We start from the raw sequence: 23,641 nt of genomic DNA, 5'->3' as shown, positions 1-23,641 counted from the left end.
CCACAGCTGGGCTGCCCGTGCCACCTCTTGGGTTGGACCATTGCACTTCTGTGTGTGTAAGGGCTCAGCTCAAGTGCACCAAATGATGATTTCAGGGGGAAGCGATGCAGAGAGCATTCTCAGTCCTGTGATGGACTAGGGAATCTGCATTGAGGAACTTAGTCTTGCACTCTACCATCCTGTTTCCTCCTGCTAAATTGTACACTGAACTGTTTCACAGCTCAACAGTTTTGAATTTCTGGACCCTCTATGAGAGAGAGGATTAAGGAAATAAAAGAAACCACCTTGGGTGTTATGGCTCACCCTGTAATCTCAGCACTCGGGAAGCTCAAGCAGGAGGAGCATTGCAAGTTCAAGGCCAGTCAGGACTACATAGTGAGTTTTAGGTTAGCCTGGCTTACAGAGAGACCTTGCCTCAAAAAAGCCTCAAATTAGGCAGTCTGCTAATGTTCCTGACTGAACAGAGTTTGGGATAATAGAAAAATATTGGCTAAGTAGTTTAAATTTATCTATATCCCCCCTTAGAAAGTGGAAATTTGAGTAGGAATGAATTCCAAATTCCAATGACTGAAAACAGGGATGGGGGGTGATATCCATTCTAAGGCAGGGAGAGGTATAATTCTTGGCATACACCATAAATACCATAAAGTGCTTTGGCTAAGCCTAGAAATGTCTAGGTAGTGGATTCTGCTGCAGACAGGAAGAAGGAAACATGGGTCTTCTCTAGGATGCCCTGATCTACATTTACAGAGGCCAGGTGGTGTGGCGAAGGAGTTGACTTCAGACGTCACCATTCTTATAACTTAGATGAACTATTCCTGTCCCAGGAGCTAGGTCCAGGAAGGACTGGATGATAAGTCTGGCTCCTGCTCCTTCAATTCTGCCCAACAAAGTTAGCACATAATAGAATATTTATCATTTCCTAATTTGTATTATAAAATGGAACTTGTAACACAAATAGTAACAAGTAACAAAACTCCCACCCTGAGCAGGACCACCATCTTCTCAGCCACCTCTGCGGAGGCCAATGAGTTTGGATAGTTTGTCACAGTTTTCAAGTTTCAGCGACTCTGCTTTCTGTTTCAGTCGTTCATCTCTGTATAATCCTGCCAAATTGGTCAACTCGGACTCTGAAAGATAAGAGGCACCTGATTCATTAAGAGTCGAGCTCTTTGGGGCTGGAGAGTTGGCTCAGCGGTTAAAAGCACTGACTGCTCTTGCAGAGGACCTGGGTTCAATTCCCAGCACCCACATGGCGGCTATGAACAGTCCTTAACTCCAGTTCCAGGGAAATCCGAAGCCCTCTTCTGACCTCTGTGGCATTGCATGACACAGGTGCACTCACACACATGCAGGCAATATACTCATACACATAAAATAAAAATAATAAATAATTTTAAAAAGAGTGGAGCTCTTTGTTTCATTTCAATATTTCTAGATTCAAAAGGCCTTGATTTTCACATCATTTTATGTCATTCAATTCAAGCATCAGCCAGGTATGGAGGCACATCTGGCACTCGGGAAGCAGAAACAGGTGGATCTCTGTGAGATGGAGGCCAGCCTGGTCTAAATAGTGAGTTCCAGGCCAGCTGGGGCTACAGGGAGACCATCTCAACAAACAAAAATTCAAGTATCAGTTACTTCTCTATTCAAAAAATACCTTTCAGACACAGCACCAAGTACTGAGGATTATAGGACACATGTGCCCTCAGAGTCCTACAGTATCTGTACTCTATTATTAAAGTATCTGACTAGTTCTTAGCAATAAAACATTCAGCAGCAGACTTAGGAAGCTTGCACGTGAGGAGTAAGAGGAGATTGTCATGGCCTGACTAGCAGTGGTGTTCAGATGGCCGTTGACAGACTGGAGCCCAGTTGTGCCTACTCCTGTCATCGGAACAAAGGTAGCTACTTCATTCTTCCCCAGGCATTGCAGGATCCTAAGTGACAAGTGACACAGGGCCTACCTCTGGTAGGTCAGCTTCTACAGAAGGCCAGGCTGGTGGCTTTCTTCATTCCCTCACCACATGTGGGGTGCCCAACTCAAAGGCTAAAGGCAGTTGGGCTCTTTTAAAGGTGAAATCATCTGGATCCAGCGACCTTTGTCTCCTTGACTAAATGAATTTTATTTTCTCTTCATGGTAGAGAAGGTCATATTATTTTTAGCTGGAATATAATCTCTGCTGTACTTCCTGACTCCACAGTGGTTGGTCTGCCTGACTTTTTATTCTTTTGTAAGCTTTCAGAGACCTCAGGAAGGAAAAGCACCTTCAGAGACATGTCACATGTGTCACATATTAATAGGATGGCATGCTTGGATGGGCCATGTGGCTTCTGAGAGTCTCCGACAGCAGGCAGCTGTTAAAGGACCATACTTGTGAAAATGCTATTTTAATCATTTTGAAATATGCCTTCCACTCTTAATCACTTTGCTGACAGGTTTTGTTTCTCTTGGTGGAACAACAAGCACCTGTCCAATAAGCGGCAAACTACCAAGACAAAGGAATTGACATTTAGCCAGTACTGCTTACTGAATAAGTTTTTATCAACACAAAACACTGCCTGGCATTTCTGCTCACAATGATTCTATTTACACCAAGTAAGGCCCAAAGTGCAAATGAAGCGCAGGACACCAGGATGAGGGGTGGATACGCATGACAACCCTCCCTGTACAACTGGGCTGCAGGGCTTGGGCTCTGGCCCAGTGGAGGCTCTGGCAAGCGGAGGGCCTCCCAGGTTGCAGAACAACGTGCTCCACCCTTGATGCAGGTGCCCGCAGATCCTGCTAGTCAGGGCCTGCCCTAACACAATCAACATTAGAGACTAAAGATTCTTAATATTTTCTACCTCCAAAACTACTGTAACAAGCTGAAGAAACATACTGTGCATACATGAATACAAAGCTTCTCACAGGACATGAGCTTGCTTTCCAAAAAGTTCATGGAAACTAGGTCAAATACCTTTGCTTCAGAGCAATGACCAAGCACAAGGTCAGTGTTTCAAGGACTGTGTCCCAAGCTTTACTCCACAGTGAATTCTTTTGCCATGTAACAAGCGAAGGGTGACTCAATATGTCACTTTTCACAGATTCTGTTAATACTCAATAGCTTTTAAGTAAATTAAAAAAAAATCTTTGGGAGGAGTAGAAACAACAGAACACCTTTTCTCCTAACAAAATGTCCATCTCAATCCTAATTCCTCAGTGATCTGGGCCCATGACACAGCCCAGTCTACTGTGTGAGGCCATAGGAAGCCTGAACTTCACCAGGAGTCAGGTGCTTACTGTGTGCCAGACACTGCTAAGTTACACTCACACCATCCTCTATAATCCATACAACCTCTCCAGGAGGAAATTAATTCTTTCTCCACTTCAAAGCCAAGGACTCTACCCATTGTTATCCTGCTCAAGGTCATGGAAAAATGTTCTTCTCCATCAAGGCCAAGATTTTACTCCATTTAGTTGAACCAAGCCTAGAGGCAACTCTTACAGGTTACTTTTGTCCCACCCAGCACAGTGACATGGCCACTTCCCCTGGTGACATGTTTAGTATGTAGATACAGCCATGAAAGAGTAAACAGGACAATTCATATCCATTGTAAGGGGTTACTCATAAAAGATCACTCAGATTAAGCATTCCAAAGCAAAGCAAAGCAAAGAAATAAAGATTTTCAAAGACAATGTCTAGCTTTGGTAACATTTTCATTCGATATTTTGCCAAGAATGAACTTTGTTCTCAAGTGAGTTTATTTTTACAACCTCTAAGTGCTAAATTTAACCTTGCTGGCTGCACTTGCCGCAGGACTCAAATGTTGCCTGTTCTCAAATGGCACTTGGGTTGTGTGGAAGCTCCACAAAGCCATTGTATTTAAATGCCAGAAATAGATATTGAGGGGTGTGTGCTGACACCCCCATTCGGAACTGGTGAGTTGCACACATCATGCTTACTCAAGGGATTTTGTTGTGGGGGGCACTGGGGATGGGTTCTCAGGCTTCACACATGCTGGGCATGAGCTATGCCACCGAGTCATATGCCCAGTCCTTTTTTAAAAAAAAACAAAAATTTATTCGGTGATAAGGTCTTACTGTGTTGCCCAGGCAGGCCTTGAACTTGTGAGACAGGAGGCCTATGCTACCTGGGCTGGACTCTCGGGATTTTCACTTGTAGTTGGAGAAGGCCACAGCCTTGAAACCAGGCCTCATGCAGATAGGAACAAATGTTTAGAAGCCACTGTTAGTGCAGTCCTTACTGTGAACCTTTGCATAGTTCTAGCATCCTTTTTTGAAATTTTTAAAAAAATTTTATGTGTATGAGTGTATTGCCTGCAACGTATATGAGTGCACTCATGTCGTGCAATGCTGCGGAGGTCAGAAGAGGGCTTCGGATTCCCCTGGAACTGGAGTTAAGGATGGTTCATAGCCACCATGTGGGTGCTGGGAATTGAATCCAGGTCCTCTGTAAGAGCAGTCAGTGCTCTTAACCGCTGAACCAACTCTCCAGTCCCTAGCATCTTTTTTTAAAAAAAGATTTTTTTTATTTTATGTGTATGAGTGTTTGACTGCAAGTATGTATGTGTGCTATATAAATGCTTAATGTCCACAGAGGTCAGAAGAAGGTGCTAGATCACCTGGAACTGGAGTTACAGATGATCATGAGCCATCATGTAGGTGCTGGGAACCAAACGTGGGTCATCTGTGAGAGCAACAAGTGCTCTTTACCATTGAGCCATCTCTCCTGTTGTTTCTAGCATTGTAATGCAGTAGAATAGGATATGGTACATGTTCATGTGTTGGGGGTATGCTATGTGTTCATGCTGGATAACTTAGTTGTCAAACTTGATGCACCTGGGTAGAAGGAACCTCAGTTGAGAAATTTCCTCTATTGAACTGGCCTATGGCCATGTCTTTGGGACATTTTCTTGATTGTTGAGTGATGTCGGAGGACCCCTGGGCAGTTGTTCTATATTGTATAAGAAAGCAGGTTGAACATGGGCCAAGGGAGCAAGCCAGTAAGTAGCATTCCTCCATGGCCTGTGCTTCAGCTCCTGCCTCCAACTTCCTGTCCTGAGTTAATACCTTGGGCTCCCTCAGTGATTAACTATGACCCGGGAGATGTAAGCCAAATAAACCTTTTCCTCCCCAAGTTGATTTTTGTCAGTGTTTTCATCACAGCAATAGAAGCAAACTAAGACAGTGTACGTGTGTGATTGTGTGTGTGTGTGTTTCTGAAGAATACAAAATAAATATTTACATCCAGTTCTTGCAGAAAGCAATGAATTCAAACCCATCCCGTACCCAAAATAACAGGGATATTAAGGACATATTAATGTGACTTTCACCTGATTTAGGGTCATATATATCCTACCTTTTGCCCAAGCCTTTACCTCACTCTTAAATTCTTTCCTGATTTTTCTTTTTTTTTTTTTTTGGTCTTTTTGATACAGGGTTTCCCTGTAGCCCCAGCTGTCCTAGAACTCACTATGTAGACCAGGCTGGCCTTGAGCTCACAGAGATCTGCCTGCCTCTGCCTCCCAAGTGCTAGGATTAAAGGCATGCACCACCATGCCCTACCTTTTTGCTTTTTCAAAAAATATATTTTATTTATTTTTTTAATTTTATTTATTATTTTTATTTTATGTGTATGAGTATATTGCCTGCATGTGTAGTACACCCATGTTGTGCCATGCCCACAGAGGTCAGAAGAGGGCGTCAGATCCCCTGGAACTATATTGCCTGCATGTAGGTAAGTGCACCCGTGTTGTGCAATGCCCACAGAGAACAGAAGAAGCTGTCAGATCCCCTGGAACTGGAGTCACGGACAGTTGTTAGCTTCCATGTGGGTGCTGGGATTCGAACCCGGGTCTTCTGCAAAAGCAGTCAGTGTTCTTAACCGTTGAGCCATCTTTCCAGCCCTTATTATTTTTATTTTACATGTATGAGTGTTATGCCTGCTTGTAGATAAGTGCACCCATGCAGTGCAATGCCCACGGAGGACCAAAGAGGCGGTCAGATCCCCTGGAACTGGAGTTACCCGTGCCGTGCAATGCCCGCGGAGGACCAAAGAGGCAGTCAGGTCCCCTGGAACTGGAGTTACAGACTGTTGTTAACTGCCATGTGGGTGCTGGGATTCAAACCCAGGTCTTCTGCAAAAACAGTCAGTGTTCTTAACTACTGAGCCATCTCTCCAACCCCTCTTTTTGCTTTTTTGACACAAGATCTTTCTATGTAACTCTGGCTAGCCTGGAACTCACCATGTAGAGTGAGCCTGGAACTATGTAACTCTGGCCTCAAACTCTCAGAGATCCATCTGCTTCTGCCTCCTGAGTGTTGGGATTAAAGGCATGAGCCACTAAGCCCAGCCTTCTTTTTCTTTTTTTGAAAATTCCACTTAATGGGGCTGGAGAGATGGCTCAGCGGTTAAGAACACTGGTTGTTCTTGCAGAAGACCCGGGTTCAAATCTCAGCACCCACATGGCAGCTAACAACTGTCCATAACTCCAGTTCCAGGGGATCTGATGGCCTCTTCAGTCCTCCACAGGCATTACATGGCATGGGTGCACTTACCTACACGCACGCAATACATGCATACACATAAAATAAAATAATAAATAAAAATAAATGAAATAAATAAATAAATAAAAATTCCACTTATGGGGCTGGAGAGATGGCTCAGCAGTTAAGAGTACTGGCTGTTCTTGTAGAGGACTTGGATTTGGATTCAGTTCCTAGCACCCACATGGTGGCTAACAATTATCTGTAACTCCAGTTCTAGGAGATCTGACACCCTCTTCTGTCCTCCACTGACATTGTACAACATGGGTACATTTAGATACATGCAAGCAAAATACTCATACACCTAAAATAAAAATAAAATGAAAAAAAATTTAATCTACTTATTTATTTGTGTGTGCCACAGCATGTATGTGGTGGTCAGAGAATAACTTTTCTGAATCAGTTCTCTCCTTCTTCCATGTGGTCCTGGGGATTGAACTGAGGTTTTCAGGTTTCATAGCAAGTGATTTTACCTGCTAAGCCAGTCCTGATTGTTTTTTCAAGAGAGATTGTTTTTTCAAGAGCTGGGGCTAAAGGGAGACCCCGTCTCACCCCCCTCCCAATATATAACCTAGTTTAATAATGGGGTAGGGTATCTTTTGGCCTCTCATTTTTTTCAATTAAAAAGCAACTTCTTCCTAGTGTTTACCTCCTTATTTTAAGAGGGTAGCTAAGCTTTTCCCTATAGAAATACAGGGCATAGAGAAAGTCCCTAAGGGAGAGAGTAAGACACTAACACTCATCTGTTCCTCACACTCCTCAGAATGCTCACTGCTTTCCAGTTCTGCCTGAGAATCTTCTCTTCTGTAATAACATTAGTTGAGTACCTGTTCTGAAGCCAGGACTGTGCTAGTGGCCTGGGACACAAAGTTAGTAAGACATGGTCTTATCTTCAGAGAGCCAGAAGTCCTGCATGGGAGACTTGACATGCACCTATGGAACACTCATGCTATGTGATCCGTACTATGGGAGCAGGAAGAGGAAACTGCTTTAAGAACACAGAGGAAGGACAGATTATGTGGGGCTTGGGAGTGGGAACACTGGACAGGTCAGCAAGGGTTTAGAAGCACTGTGACCAAAGAGCTAATTTTACCAGTTACATGTTTAATGATACCCAGTAATACAGTTTAGAAGATGAGTTAAGAGTTTGCATTGAAAAAAAAAAAAAAATCAGCCAAAGCCAAGTTTGTAAAACCAAGATGCAGTTACTAATGGGGAGTGTGTGTGTGTGTGTGTGTGTTTCAAGTGGAATAAAAAGTTAAGCTGTTGGCTGAAAGACAGAGTTACCACTGCTGCCAGCATTCCCTAGTAACAACTGGAGCTGTAAGCCAAGTGGCTGACACTGTCACCCCCACTGTCTCCTGTGAGAGAAAGAAAATGCAAGATCTATTTGCACTCATCTTACTGAAAGGTCAGACCAAGGAGGTCACTTTTGTTCTGTGTATCCACAACCAACAAGAAATGAGGGGAGGGGATACCAGATTAGCAACCTTTACACTTCTGGTTTGGATCACAAACCTAAGTTGATTTTTAAGATCTCCATCTTGGGAATGTGAAATTTAAAAAGTATGGATAAAACCAGAGAGCACCAAGAACTTCATGAAGAAGCTTGAGATGTAAAAAAGGGTCAATAAGGGTGGGGCATGGTTATAAAGAACAATTGTGAGGTACAGTAGTGCATGCTTATAATCTGAGCTTTCAGAAGGTAGACATAGGAGTTCAAAGCTAGCTTTTTGGTTACACAGTGAGGTTAAGACCAGCCTGGGCTACATGGAATTCTGTCTCAGAATAAACAAAGTGCAGTCAAGATGGCTCCGTAGGTAAAGGCGCTTGCCTAATGATCTGAGTTGAATCCCTAGGACCTAACGTGGTAGAAGGAGATAACCAATTCCCATAAGTTAGTTATCTTCTGACCTCTACACATATCCCGTCACACACACACACATACACACACACATACTTTTTAAACTTTAAAAAAAAAGAAAGGCAGCCAGGCCAGTGGAACATGCCTTTAATTCCAACACTTGGGAGGCAGGAGCAGGCGGATTTCTGAGTTCAAGGCCAGCCTGGACTACATAGTGAGTTCTAGGTCAACTAGGGCTTCATAGTGAGACCCTATCACAAAAAAAAACCTAAATAGGGGCTAGAGAGATGGCTCAGCTGTTATGAGCACTGGCTGCTCTTGCAGAGAACCTGGGTTCAGTTCCCAGTACCCACATGGTAGCTAACAACTAACTACAGTTCTAGGGGATCTGATGCCCTCTTCTGACCTCTGCAGGCATTGCATGCCATGGGTCCACTTACATACATTCAGGCAATATATTCATACACATAAAAATAATAAAATACTAAACAAAATCAAAATAAATAAATGAATAAGGAAAAGAAAAGCAAGGCAGATGGTAAGATGAGAGTGGACTTGTAATCCAAGTCCTTAGGAGGCAGCAGTAGGAGGATCTGAAATTCAAGGCCAGCTTATAAGAGACGCGGTGTCAATAAAACAAAAAGAAAGGCAGGTGGCAGAGAGAAGAGACTGCAGCAGATGGATAGAAAAGAGGCTAGGAGCTAGGCATGGTGGTGCATGCCTTTAATCCCAGCATTTAGGAGGCAGAGGCAAGTGGATCTCTGTGAGTTCAAGGCCAGCCTGGTCTGCTTAGCAAGTACCAGGCCAGCTAGGGCTACAGGGAGACCCTATTGCAAAAAGACCAAAAGGAAAAGAGAGATGGCTCAGAGGTTAAGAGCACTTGCTGCTCTTGCAGGTTTGGTTCCCAGCACCCATAAGGTGGCTAACAACCCTTCACAACTCCAGTCCTAGGGAATATGATGCCCCTGCAGGTACTGCACACAAGGGTGCACATACATACATGAAAACAAAATACTCACATACAAACAATAAAAATAAATAAACCCCTCTATAAATTTTTTTTTAAAGGGGGCCTAAATTTCTAAGTTTTCCATGTCTTAGCCACATGTCAATAAACTTTCCTTTTCTGTTGTTGTATCCTGAATGGGCCTTTGTCCTCTGTCTCTGTTCATATAAACATGTATGATCAAACCAAGGGAATGGAGGCAATCCAAAAGCTGGGGCCACTTCCCAAGGGATGGAAGTCATGGCCCCCAGTGAAAGCCCCTTTGACATTACTTACTTTGCTGTTTCTCCTTCCAACAACTTGTCTGGATGTAATCGATATAATCTTTCTCTATTGTTTTCTCCAGATCACGAAGAGATGCTCCTCTGTAAGTTTTGTCAAAACTTTTATCCACGAAGTAAGGCACCTGCAGGTTCTGCGTTTCTCTAGAAATGGTATAACCCAAGGTCCTGAAACAGAGTGGCTCAATAAGTTTGTAATATCTGGTCTCCCTCTTCGCTCTGGCCTCTAAACATCATGATCCATCATCTCTTCATAGGACAGACACAGAGACCACTGTCTATACACCCAGCCCTTATTATTCCACTAACACAATAGTACACAGAGTCATCATTATACCATTAAGCATGCAGATTGATATTCTTTTTTTTTTGTTTTGTTTTGTTTTGTTTTGTTTTTGAGACAGGGTCTCCCTGTAGCCCCAGCTGGCCTGAAACTCATTATACAGACCAGGCTAGCCTTGAACTCACAGAGATCCACATGCCTCTGCCTCCTGAGTGCTGGGATTAAAGGCATGTGCCACCATGCCTGGCTTGACATTGTCTTTTTAGCTTCAGCTAGGGCAGTGGGAGGAGCAGTGGCCAGGCCTCGCAGCTTGGTGACAACCCTTCGCTTCGCAGGTGGTACTCGCCACGGCCACCGCGATGCCCAAGAGTCAGGTCAGCTCTGAGGCAGCGGGCAAGGAGGAGCCCAAGGGCAGATCAGCGAGGCTGTCGGCCAAACCTGCTTCTGCCAAAGTGGAATAAAGCCAAAAAAGGCCTCGAGAAAGGATAAATCTTCAGACAAAAAAGTGCCGACAAAAGGAAAAAGGGGAGCAAAAGGAAAGCAGACAGAAGTAGCCAACCAGGAGACTAAAGAAAACCTGCCTGCCAAAAATGGAGAGACCAGCAACGAGGAGAGTCCCGCCTCTGTGAAGAAGAGAAAGACGCCAAGTCCGACTGATCCACATCCTGTCCTCAGTCTCCCCACCGCCCTTTTTGTACAATCCAGAGGAACATATATGTGTGTGTGTGTGTGTGTGTGTGTGTATATGTAATTTTTTTTTTGGCATTTTTGAGACAGGGTCTTCCTGTAGCTCCAGCTGTTCTGGAACTCACTATGTAGACCAGGCTGGCCTTGAACTCACAGAAATCCTCCTGCCTCTGCCTCCTGAGTGCTGGGATTAAAGGTGTGGGCCACGCGGGCCCAGAGGAATATTTTTATCAGCTATTTTATAAATACAAGTTTTTTAGTAGCTCCAGAAACATTTTTGAAAGGGGGAAATCCCACCTCATCCCATTTTTTAAGTGTAAATGATTTTTTTTAAGAGGTGAAATCATACACTGGTTATTTTTGGTACAACCAGAAAATAGTGGGATATTGAATCATGGGAGGCTGTGACTGTCTTGGGTGTTGGTGTAACATTCCATGGTAGGGGGATGGTAGTTTTAGATCCTGTGACCCAGAGCATACTAAATGGCAATTTGGAGTCTCAGTTGTGCATTTAATGTGCCTTGAATATAGATGACTTCTAGTCCTGTGTTTTTAGTAAACTGTTTTCTTTAAAAAAAAAAATAAATAAATAAAAAACAACAAGCCGGGCGTGGTGGCATATGCCTTTAATCCCAGCACTCTGGAGGCAGAGGCAGGTGGATCTGTGAGTTCAAGGCCAGCCTGGTCTACATAGTGAGTGTCCTGGAGGACAGCTGGGGTTACAGGGAGACCCTGTCTCAAAAATACCCCCCCCCAAAACAAAACAAAACCCCCAAACAAAAAAAAAAAACCCAAAAAAACCACTCCTTGGTCATCATCCTGTCAGAACTGTGTGCCCTCTGTAACATCTGGTCACAGTGGTTCAGTTTTCCTAACAGTTTTGATAATGTACTGTGAAAGATAAAAATTCGAGTGTCTAGTGTATGTGATACAAATTTCAGTGGAAGTAAGGATTGTTGGTCAGCGTTTAATAATGCTGTTAATGAGTCCCCTGAAGGGAAATATGCCACCAGGTTCGAAGCTGGAACATCACTGGAATGACTTTTTAAAAGAAACACAATACGTGGTTCTTTAGACTTTTGGTATATGTCTTAAGAATTGTGTACAAATTGAAATGTCTGTGTACTGGTCCTCAACCAATAAAATCTCAGTATGAAAAAAAAAAGTATTGGCTGCTCTTGCAGAGGATTCAGGTTCTGTTTCCAACATCCACATGGTGGCTAATACAACCATCTATAACTTCAGTTTCAGAGGATCTGAGGCCCTCTTTTGACCTCCTTGGGAATTGTATGACAAGGTGCACTTACATACATGCAGGTAAAACACTGTAGACATGGCTCAATTGGTATAGTGCTTGCCTAGCATGCATGAAGCCCTGAGTTCAATCCTTAGCACCAAATAGTGGTTGGGGCTGGAGAGACAGCTCAGTCATTAAGAGCACTAGTTGCTCTTACAGAGGACCTGGGTTCAATTCCCAGTGCCCACATGGTGCCTAACAATCATCTATAACTCCAGTTCCAAGGGATCTGATGCCACCTTCTGGCCTCTGTGGGCATTGCATGCATGGGTACACTTACATCCAGGCAAAATGCTTACACACATTTAAAAAAAAATTAAAACTCAGAGTGGTGGTGTACCCCTAGTCCCAGCGCTTGGGAGGTGGAGGCAGGAGGATCAAAAGTTCAAGATCATCTTTAGCTATGATCTTTAGCCTATCCTGGGCTGCATGAGACCCTATTTCAAAAACATAAAACAGGAAAAGGTGCTAGGGAGATGGCTCAGAGGTTAAAGGTACTAGCCATGTAAGCCAATGACCCAAGTTTGATCTCTGGAAGCCATGTAAAAGCCAGATGCGGTGGCATGCATCTATAATCTCAGCACTCCTTCAGCATTAGGAAGTACAAAGACTGCTGGAGACTCATGGATGGGCCAGCTAACCTGGAGTACAAACCACAGCAGCAGAAATAATACAAGATCCTGCCTCAGCAAGGTGGAAGGCAAGCACTAACTCCCAAAAGTCCTTGGACCTCATGCACTATGGCAGGAGTGTACCAAATCCACACCCACATTTATTTATCTATTTGTTTTGTATGTTTATGTGATACATACATGCCCTAGCACATGTATGGAAGTCAAATAACTTGAAAGAGTTCATTCTCTCTTTCTACCATGTGGGTCCCAGGGATGGAACTCAGGTTGTCAGTCTTAGCAGCAAGCTCCCTTACTTCTAAGCTATCTTGCTGACACCATACTTTCACAAGACACACACACACACACACACACACACACGCACGCACGCACGCACACACACACACACAAAACAAACACACACAGAAAGAGTTCCTAAGTACTTAAAAAAATTTTTTTTGAGCCAGATGTGGTAGTGCACACCTGCAGTACCAGCACTCAGAAGGTGGGGGCAGAAGAACCAAACATTTGAGGTCACCCTGGGCTACACAGCAAGACACCACTACAAAAATAAGCACAATAAAACAGATCAAAGAAAAAATTAGAATCAGACATATTTATATACACCTTTAATCTCAGCACTTGAGAGGCCGGGGCAAGAGGATCAATTTCAATTCGAGGTTATCCTGATCTACAAAGCAAGTGATTATCTTTTTAGAAAAAAACATAACAACCACCACCACCACCATCAAATTGAAGTTTTCTTTTTCTTTTTTTTTTTTTCTCTTTTTGAGACCAGGTCTCCCTGTAGTCCCAGCTGGCCTGGAACTTACTATGTAGACCAGGCTGACCTTAAACTCAGAGATTCACCTGCCTCTGACTCCCAAGTGCTGGGATTAAAGGCGTGCACCACCACACCCAGCCTGAAGTTTGCTTTTCTTTTTTTTAAAAAAATATTTTATTATTTTTATTATTTTATGTGTATGAGTATATTGCCTGCATGTATGTAAGTGTACCCATGTCGTGAAATGCTGTGGAGGTCAGAAGTGGGCTTTGGATTCCCCTGGAACTGGAGTTAAGGATGGTTCGTAGCTGCCATGTAGGTGCTGGGAATAGAACCTGGGTCCTCTGCAAGAGCAGTCAGTGCTCTTAAGCGCTGAGCCATCTCTCCAGCCCCTGAAGTTTGCTTTTCTAACATGTCTAAACATGTTGCAGTTCAGGCTGGAGAGCTGGTGCAGCCATTAAAGGCTCAGGCTCACAACTAAAAGACAATTTGTTGCAGTTCATGTTCAGATGCTCATTTAGGGACAAACTTTGAGAACCAAATCAACTGAGAGGATTAAGTGAAGAAATAAAAAAAATTCCTACCAGAGTTTATATAACCTATATCTATCAACAAGCATTAAAATGAATTTCTATAGTTTCAGCAAAGACAAAGAAACACAATAGCATAGTTTGGCTCTATGTCCTTATGGTTAACCCATGTCCCCTCTTTGCAATTTTTGTTTTTTATTGTTGTTGAGATAGGGTCTTACTATCTTACTATGTAACCCTGGCTGGCCTAGAATTCAGTATGAAGACTAGGCTAGCCTCAAACTCACAAAATTCCACCTGCTTGTACCTACCCAGAGCTAGGATTAAAGGTGTGTGCCACCACACCTGGCCTCTTCTTGTCTTTTTTTTTTTTTTTTGGCTTTTTGAGATAGGGTCTCCTTGTAGCCCCAGCTGGCACAGAACTCACTATGGAGACCAGGCTAGCCTTGATCTCACAGAGATCTGCCTGCCTCTTCCTCCCAATTGCTAATATTAAAGGCATGTGCTACCCTGCCTGGCTCTTCTTGAAATTTTTAAAAATTGAAAATAATCACTAGGTCCCAGTCTCATTCCATCATTCCAGACCTACACATCACAGCTTTCCCCCTATCCATTGTCTCTTATTGTAGTTCAGGCTGGCCTGAAGGCACTTCTGTATCTGTCTCTTCAGGGCTGAGTTACAGGTAAAAACCACCAGGCCTGGCTTCTCTAGGGTCTTCCTAACTCTACCTTGGTGAGAAAGATTTACTTTGAATCTCAAATTATTCCTTTGATCCTTCTAAACCAATTGTGGTTGTTCTGCAGCCCTATCCATTGTCTCTTATTGTAGTTCAGGCTGGCCTGAAGGCACTTCTGTATCTGTCTCTTCAGGGCTGAGTTACAGGTAAAAACCACCAGGCCTGGCTTCTCTAGGGTCTTCCTAACTCTACCTTGGTGAGAAAGATTTACTTTGAATCTCAAATTATTCCTTTGATCCTTCTAAACCAATTGTGGTTGTTCTGCAGCTGACCAGAGGGTGTCACTGTGTCACAAAATAACCCCTTTTCTAAGGCACAGAGGACTGCCTACTGTTTCTGAATCTGAATCTCCATTACTATTTGACTGCTCCTTTATTTTTTTTTCTTTTGCAAACAGCTAAATATAATATTCATTCCTTCCTCAGAAAACACTAGAGATAATTTCAATGGCTATTCCTTGAAACAAAATCAGTATTCCACAGTAAAAGGTGAAATGAAATGTTAGTGATGAATCGGTAAAATCTTCCAAATCTTTCACCTTTCAGATTGTTTTTTTTTTTTTTTGTTTTGTTTTTAATGTTATTTATTATTTTTATTTTATGTGTATGCGTGTAGGTAAGTATACCCGGGTCGTGCAATGCCCATGGAGGTCAGAAGAGGGTGTCAGATCCCCTGGAACTGGAGTTTCGGGCAGTTGTTAGCTGCCATGTGGGTGCTGGGATTTGAACCTGGGTCTTCTGCAAGAACAACCAGTGTTCTTAACAGCTGAGCCATCTCTCCAGCCCCTCAGATTGTTCTTAAGGAAGATATATAAATATTTAACTTACTGGCTGGAGAGATGGTTCAGTGGTTAAGAGTACTGACTGCTCTTGCAGAGGACCTGGGCTTGATTCCCAGCACCCACATAGCAGCTATCAAGCATCTGTAACTCCAGTTCCAGGGGATCCGACGCCCTCTTCTGACCTCCATGGACATTCTGCAACACAGGTGCACCTACCTACATGCAGGCATTACATTCATACACAAAAAATAATAAATTAAAAAAAATTAACTTACGATTTATAGAACAGACTATATGGGGGATTAGCAGCCAGCAGCTGAGTAATTACAGATAGAATCACGATCACGAGAACTGGAAGCAGCTGAACAAATGCAGAATATGTAGTCTATAAAAGAAAACAGTTGGTGTAAGTGTTCTTTATCAATATAAAGCTTATTGAAAGTACAAAGAAATCTCCAAGAAAATACAGATTGGTCATGCACTGCACAGGAGTGCCCACAAAGCCCATGGCTTTGCTGAGAAGGCTACATTTCACTGAGAAGTACCCAACAACCCATATTATCTCTCCTGAGAGGCTAAAAGGAAGCCCATTCACAACCTGCACTGATTCCCAGGAATCCTGTAGTCCCTTTACCAAAGGCCAATGACGCACCTATAGGTAATTCTGCTAGACAGGGGCCAGGCTCTAGGCATGGTTAGTGTTCTACAACTCTTACTTGATCACACTGACTGGCCAGATGACATGGGCAGCATCTCATTCTGGCAAGGATGCTCATATTCTCCCTTGGAAATTTGGCATTGAGGTTCATCACCCTCTACCATTAGGCTATCACTTGGAGAAAGGACATACTCTCAGGTACTGTGAATTAGCCATTTGTAAGAAGAAACAGAACAAGCCAGACTGTCTAGAAAGAAAAAAGAGACACAGGGGCTGGAGAGATAGCTCAGTGGTTAAGAGCACTAACTGCTCTTGCAGAGGACCCAGGTTGGATTCCCAACACACACACAGCAGCTACCAACTGTCTGTTAACTCCAGTTCCAAGGGATCTGATGCCCTCCTCTGATCTCTATGGACATTGCATGACAAGGGTACACTTATATACATACAGGCAATATACTCATACACATAAAATAAAAATACTTTTAAAAAAAAAACAAAAAACACAGGTACAGAGTGATGGGAAGACTGGAGATAATCTAGCTCCAATGATCCATGGTGAGCACAGCTGCCTGGGAATGTGAGAGCATCCAGTTTCTGGTCCTGGCAGGAGGCCTGGCTGCACTTCTTGTCCTGGAGCTTCATGAGACTCCCTTGACCTCTTACCTTAAACCCTTTTAGTTCTGAATATTCTGAAGGAGATTCCTATTTCTGTAGCAAAGAAAAATTCAATAAAAGAAAAGAAAAGAAAGAGAAAGAAAGACAGAAAGACAAGACAAGACAGTCCCACAGGAAAACTGAGATTTAACTTCTAGAACCTGATTACACATCAGGGGATGGGCTCTGTATATTTATGAGCAGCAGGTGTTCACCTCCCTATGCACCTGAGGTTTATCATCTTCCTCTCTTTTCTGTGTCTGTGTCCTCTCATGGCGGTGCCTCTGGCGGTAGTAGTGAGTGTCATCTGTCACATTTGAGAACATATGAATATTTCCTGGAAAAGAGAGAGGGAGGAGGAAGAAGGAGAAGGAAAGAGAACATTTATGATAAGACATCACATTTTTTGTCTTTTTCAAGGTCTTGCCACCAACTAGGTTGTTTAAGGACAGATTATCAGCTTATTTTACCCCACAGAAAAATGAGAAAGTAGGTAAGCCAAGTGGGCCAGCTGGAAATGGGATGTGTATAGCTCTCCTGACTTCATTTAATCAGTTCTTTGCAAGCAGCAAGGGAGAAGACAGCATTTCGGCCACTGACTCCTATCTGGCATGCTTGTATTTGCTTCTACGTCTAGAAACAGTCATTGGAATCTTTAATAGCAACTCATAAAGTTCAATATAGGGCTTGGAGTGTAGCTCAGTGTTTAGTGTTTGCCTACCAGCTGGGGCTCTGGGTTGCAACACAAATTACTTATTTCCTTGGCATTGAATTATCCTAACTTCCAATTCTCTGTAAGGGACTTTCTGTTTTCTTTTTCTAGCACATATTAATTGTTCAAAATAGTGAGTTTCACTGTGGTCTTTTTTTTTGGAGGGTACATTTGAAACAGGTATTCATGTAGCTCACTGACTTCAAAGTTGCTACACAGCCAAGGATGACTTTGAAACTCCTGATGTTCCTGCCTCCACCCACCTGGGATTACATGTACTACCATGCCCAATGATTGATTCATTGTGACATTAAAAAACTTTTTTTTTTTTTTTGAGACAGGGTCTCTTCTCTATAGCCCTAGCTGGCCTCGAATTTACTATGTAGACCCAGCTGGCCTCAGACTCACAGGGATTCTCTTGCTTCTGCCTCCCAAGTGCTGGGATTAAAGATGTGTGCTACCATGCCCTGCCTAAAACTTTTTAAAAATTTCATTTATTGCTGGGTGTGGTGGTACACACCTTTAATCCCAGCACTTGGGAGGCAGAGGCAGGCAGATCTTTGTGAGTTCAAGGCCAACCTGGTCTACATAGTGAGTTCAGGTCACCTGGGACTACAGGGAGACCATGTCTCAAAAAGACAAAAAAAAAAAAAAAATGTCATTTATTGATTAACTGATGTGTGTGTGTGTGTGTGTGTGTGTGTGTGTGTAGGTGAACATGTCACAGTGAATACAGAAGTCAAAGGACAACTTGCGGGCATCAATTCTCTCCTTCCACCATGGGAAGTTCCACCCAAGGATCAAACTCAGGTTTAATGGCAAGTGTCTTTACTCATTGAACCACCTTGCTGGCCCCTACTGTGACATTTTTATTCCTGTACCATGTTCAACTCCTCTCATCACTTTTATCTTGTCTCCCCTTTCTTCCCAATAGTGTACGTGTGCATATAAGTTATCTGTCTAACTGCAGTTATGTAATAATGACAATAATAAAAGGCATTTTGCTATTGATTTATAAAACATAATATATATATATGGTTTTTTTTTGGTCTTTTTGAGACAGGGTTTCCCTGTAGCCCCAGCTGGCCTGGAACTAAAGGCGTGTGCCACCACGCCCGGCTTTTTTTTTAAATACAGGGTCTCCCTGTAGTGCCAGCTGTCCTACAGCTCACTATACAGACCAGGCTGGCCTCAAACTCACAGAGATCCACCTGCCTCTGTCTCCAGAGTGCTGGGATTAAAGGCATACTTATTTATATATTAAAAGATTTATTTCTTTTTATTTCTTTTTATGTGTATGAGTGTTTTGTCTGTCTATATGTATGTCTACCATGGGCATGTGGAAGCCAGGAGAGCAGTGGATCCCCTGGAACTGGAGTTACTTACAGACAGTTGTAAGCTGCCTGGGAACTGGACCCAGATTCTCTTCAAGAGCAGCAAGTGCTCCTATCCTTCGAACCATCTCTCCAGTTCCCTATTTTATTATAAATTTTTTGAGACAGAGTCTCATTATGTAGCCCTAGCTGGCCTGGACCTTGCTATATAGACCAGGGTTGCTTTGAACTCACAGAGATTCACCTCCTCTGCCTCCCAAGTGCTGGGATTAGAGACATATATCACCATGACCAGCAATGTAAAGCATTTAAAAGTATCTAATACTTGCTCTTGGTGGTGTAGGTCTATAAACTCAGTTACTTGAAAGGCTGAGGCAGGAGGACAGCAAGTTCAAGGCTGTCTTGGGCTACACTGAGGGTTCAAAGCCAGCCTGGGCACTTAGACCCTGTCTTGCCTAGAATGTGAGGCCCTAAAGCACTGCAAAGTATATACTTATGATACATGTATATATAACAGGCCAGAATAGGGTTTGTATCCCCAGGAACTGGTGTTACAGACAGTTGTGAGCTGCCATGTGGGTCCTGGGAACTGAACCCAGATTCTCTGCAAGAGCAGAAAGTGCTCCTAACTATTGATATGTATATATCATAATGCATATGATATATGTATATAAATATATATCTGCAAACAGGAGTTTGCTGAGAGCCATAAATAAATTATAAAGAATCATCCTTTGGGGCTGGAGAGATGGCTCAGCAGTTAGGAACACCGGTTGTTCTTGCAGAAGACCCGAGTTTGAATTCCAGCACCCACATGGCAATTAACAACTGTCTGTAACTCCAGTTCCAGGGGATCCAATTGCCTCTTCTGTCCTCCACGGGCATTGCACGACACAGGTGCACTTACCTACATGCAGGCAATATATGCATACACACAGAATGAAAATAATAAATAAAAAATATTAAAAAAAAAAGAATCATAATTTTGGGATACTTACCTGTAGGAAAATGTCCTCCAAAAAAGACATTGAATAGTTCTTCTGGAGTGATGTCAGCTTCAAAGTCCCTGTAGTAATTATAAGATTTGGCTCGAGGTGCAGTGAATGTCACCTGCTCATCTCCATATTCATCATAGCGGAGTCTTTTGTCAGGATTGCTCAGGACCGCAAAGGCATTCCCTATTGCTGCAACACAAAAGAAGCAGCACATGAGCGCAGTTTTTGCTGCGGCTGAAGGTGACCATAGCAGCAAGAAGCATCTCAGAGTGGGCAGTGCTGGGCAACCTCACAGAACCCCAAAGGGAGGTGCTTAGGCCTACAAAGCTCCACTAAAGTGCTGCCCTGGAAATTGTCCATAATCTAGCTGGGTAAACCAGAAAAGTATTAGAACCAGATAAACTAAGAACTACTGTTGAAGTGAGCATTAACTCCTAATTAGGAGTTCTTGAGTCATCCCAGCTATTCTGAAGTTGGGATCCTGTTTCTAGTTCAGGCTGTCAGTAATTTTAGGCATGTTGGAGACAAGTCCACCAACTGTTTAGCATTCTCATTAATCAAAAATGGGCTCTTAGCTGGGTGTGGTGGTGCATGCCTTTAATCCCAGCACTCAGGAGGCAGAGGCAGGCCCATCTCTGTGAGTTCGAGGCCAGCCTGGTCTACAGAGTGAGTTCCAGGCCAGCTGGGGCTACAGGGAATCCCTGTCTCAAAAAGACAAAAAAAAAAACCCCAAAAACCATATATACATATGGCCTGGAACTCAATATGTAGATCAGGCTGGTCTTGAATTCACAGACATTCTCCTGCATCTGCCACCTGAGTGCTGGTATTAAAGGCACGCACCACCACGCCCGTTGTATCACTGTTTGTTTTGTGTGTGTCTTTTGGAGATAGGGTCTCCCTGTAGCCCCAGCTGGCCTGGAACTCACTATCTAGACCAGACTGACCTCGGATCTCAGAGATCTGCCTGCTTCCGCCTCCCAAGGCCTGTGATTAAAGGCATATGCCACTATGCCTGTCCCGCTATAGTTCTTTTACTTTTTTGTCTTTTTGAGACAAGGTCTCCCTATAGCCCCAACTGGCCTGGAATTTGCTATGTAGACCAGGCTGGTCTCACAAAGATCTACCTGCCTCTGCCTCCCAAGTGCTGAGACTAAAGGTGAGCACCATCATGCCCAGCTATATTTCTTATTTTTAAATTTTTTATGTGTATGAGCGTTTTGCCTGAATGTAAGGGTACCTATGTGTGCAATGCCTGTGGAGGCCAGAAGAGGGTGTCAGATCCCTTGGAACTGGAATTACAGATAGCTGTTAGATGCTATGTGGGTGCTGGGAACTGAACTCAGCTCCTCTGGAAAAGCAGCCATGGTTAACCTTATTATACCATTGCTTTGAAGTGGTCATTTTCTTTTATAAGATCTTATTTGTGTGTGTGTGTGTGTGTGTGTGTGTGTGTGTGTGTGTGTGTGTGTGTGTATGTGTAGGTATGGGTGTCCAAGGAGGTGAGAAGAGGGTGTCAGATCCCCTGACCTGGAATTACAGTTGGCTGTGAGCCACCATGTGACTGCTGAGAACCAAACTGCAGCAAGAGCTATTAACCACTGGGCTATTTCTCCAGTCCCTAGGTGTCTAATACATATTGCTGAATCAATAAATGAATGGTTCCAAAAGATGTTATAAAAAAAAACAAATATGGGGGCTGGAGAGATGGCTCAGTGGTTAAGAGCACTGACTGCTCTTGCAGAGGACCTAGTTTCAGTTTCTAACACTAATATGGCAGCTAACAACTGTAACTCCAATTCCAGGGGATCCAATGCACTGTCTGGCCTCCATGGGTACAGATGAATGTTAAAACATTCATATATAAAATAAAAGAAAGAAGAAAGAAAAAAGAGAAACCAAATACCCACCCCCAAAGATACCAATGTAAGGGGATGAAGGAAGGAGGGAACTATTAATAATCGCTATTAAGAAATATGTCAGGCCAGGTGTGGTGGCGCACACCTTTAATACCAGTACTCGGGTAGCAGAGGCAGAGGGATCTCTGAGATAGAGGCCAGCTTGGTCTACATAGTGAGTTCCAGGCCAGCTGGGGCTACAGGGAGACCCTGACTCAAAAAGACCCCCCCCCCCGCAAAATAAATGTGTCAGAGCTTGGCATGGTGGTGCAGGCCCTTAGTCCCAGCACTTGGGAGGCAGAGGCAGGCAGAGCTCTGAGATAGAGGCCAGCTTGGTCTACATAGTGAGTTCCAGGCCAGCTGGGGCTACAGGGAGGAAAAAAGAAAGAAAGAAATGCATCAGAACAGGCAATCAATGGATGCTGAAGGAAGAAGAATCTATTTTCTCCAGGGACTAGCTCACTGGTAGGTTATCTAACCCCAATCAGGGAAGCCCAAAACACTTGCACACACGAGCACTAAATGGACTCAGTGCTCATGTATACAAGTGTTTTGGGCTTCCCCTCTTGGGGTTAGAGGTTAGATAACCTACATAGATTAGGCTTGATATAAAAGAAGAAAATGCCCTCATATATATATATATATATATATATATATATATATACATGTGTGTATGTGTGTGTGTGTATATATATATATATATATAAAAGAAATGTGTCAGTGCTGACTGTGGTGGTGCATACCTTTAATTCCAGCACTTGGGAGGCAGAGGCAGGCAGATCTCTGAGAGTCCATGGCCAGCCTGGGCTTCATAGTGAGTACCAGCCCAGCCTGAGCTACAAGGCTACATAGTAATACCCTATCTTAAACAAAACAAAACAAAATAAAAAAGATTTTGTGTCAAGGAAAAACAACCTGCTTATGGCCTAAGAAGCCAACATTAATAGAAGGCTAAAACAATTTGCTCTCAGGCCTACGAGATGGCTCAGTGGGTAAAAGTGCTTGCTGCCATGCCTGATAACCTGAATTCTATCCTAGGTACCCACAGAGTAGAGGGAAAGAACCAACTCCTGAAAGCTGTCCTCTGACCTCCATGGGTGTGCCCCTCACCTCCACACACATTAAAATAAATAAGTGTAACTTAAAACAAAACAAACACTAAGATTGAACCTTTGAAAGCATCTGTTGCTCCCGGAGCACAGTTTTTGTCAGGATGAAATTTCAGGGCAAGTTTTCTGTAAGCTTTCTTAAGCACTTCGTCACTGGCATTTTGAGAAACTCCCAGAATTTCATAGTAATTTCTGCACTTCTTGATTCTAAAAAGGAAAACAAAACAAAAACCCGTTAAAAATACATATATCTACAAAGGTTCTATTTATACAACCAATAGCTGCCACCTCCCTCTTCCTCCTCTTCTTTTTTGACAGTTTCCCTCATTATGTAGACCAGGCTGGCCTCATCTCACAGAGATCCACCTGCCTCTGCCAATGCCTCCCAAGTGCTGGGATTATGGTGTGTGCTACCATGCCCAGCTATTTTATCTCTCTCGCTCTTTATTTTTATTTATTTATTTTTTGTTGTTGTTGTTTTTATTTGGGACAGGGTCTCCCTGTAGCCCCTGCTGGCCTGGTACTCACTATGTAGACCAGGCTGGCCTGGAACTCACAAGAGATCCACCTGCCTCTGTCTCCCATGTTTTACCTCTTATTTAGGTCTTGTGTTAGGTCTTTGAGTTGATTTTTGGATATACCTTGAGGCTGGTGTTCAAGTTCATTCCTTTTCATATGGATATTCAGTTATCCCACAACATTTTCTGAGGACTATTCTTTCCTACATTAAAATGTCTAGGCATTCAGCCAGGTGTGGTGGCGCATGCCTTAGCACTCAGGAGGCAGAGGCAGTAGGAGCTCTGTGAGTTCAAGGCCAGCCTGGTCTACATAGTGAGTTCCAGGCCAGGTGGGGCTACAGGGAAATCC

The 23,641-nt window shown here is 43.3% G+C and overlaps 2 protein-coding genes and 1 pseudogene across 4 annotated transcripts in view; 1 reads left to right on the top strand and 2 right to left on the bottom strand.

Annotated features, from left to right (window-relative positions):
• Spata24 (spermatogenesis associated 24) overlaps positions 1–9,825 on the bottom strand; it is a 30,329-nt gene extending 20,504 nt beyond the window's left edge. For all 3 annotated transcript variants that reach the window (XM_029568906.1, XM_008844290.3, XM_029568907.1), the window contains exon 1: positions 9,697–9,825. The gene's annotated coding sequence lies outside the window, so the exon portion shown is untranslated. The remainder of the gene's footprint in view (positions 1–9,696) is intronic.
• Dnajc18 (DnaJ heat shock protein family (Hsp40) member C18) overlaps positions 910–23,641 on the bottom strand; it is a 29,004-nt gene continuing 6,272 nt past the window's right edge. Inside the window, exons 3-8 of the mRNA XM_008844291.3 lie at positions 22,836–22,981; positions 19,771–19,956; positions 16,954–17,063; positions 15,687–15,796; positions 9,697–9,869; positions 910–1,130 (exon numbers count right to left, since the gene is read on the bottom strand). Of these exons, the coding sequence (XP_008842513.1) occupies positions 1,006–1,130; positions 9,697–9,869; positions 15,687–15,796; positions 16,954–17,063; positions 19,771–19,956; positions 22,836–22,981 (850 nt within the window). The 3' untranslated portion in view covers positions 910–1,005. The remainder of the gene's footprint in view (positions 1,131–9,696; positions 9,870–15,686; positions 15,797–16,953; positions 17,064–19,770; positions 19,957–22,835; positions 22,982–23,641) is intronic.
• LOC103743086 lies at positions 10,173–10,703 on the top strand (annotated as a pseudogene).

Source organism: Nannospalax galili, unplaced genomic scaffold, assembly GCF_000622305.1.
Source record: "Nannospalax galili isolate Female #2095 unplaced genomic scaffold, S.galili_v1.0 scaffold760, whole genome shotgun sequence".
NCBI lineage: Eukaryota > Metazoa > Chordata > Mammalia > Rodentia > Spalacidae > Nannospalax > Nannospalax galili.
This window is presented reverse-complemented; position numbering and strand designations above follow the sequence as displayed.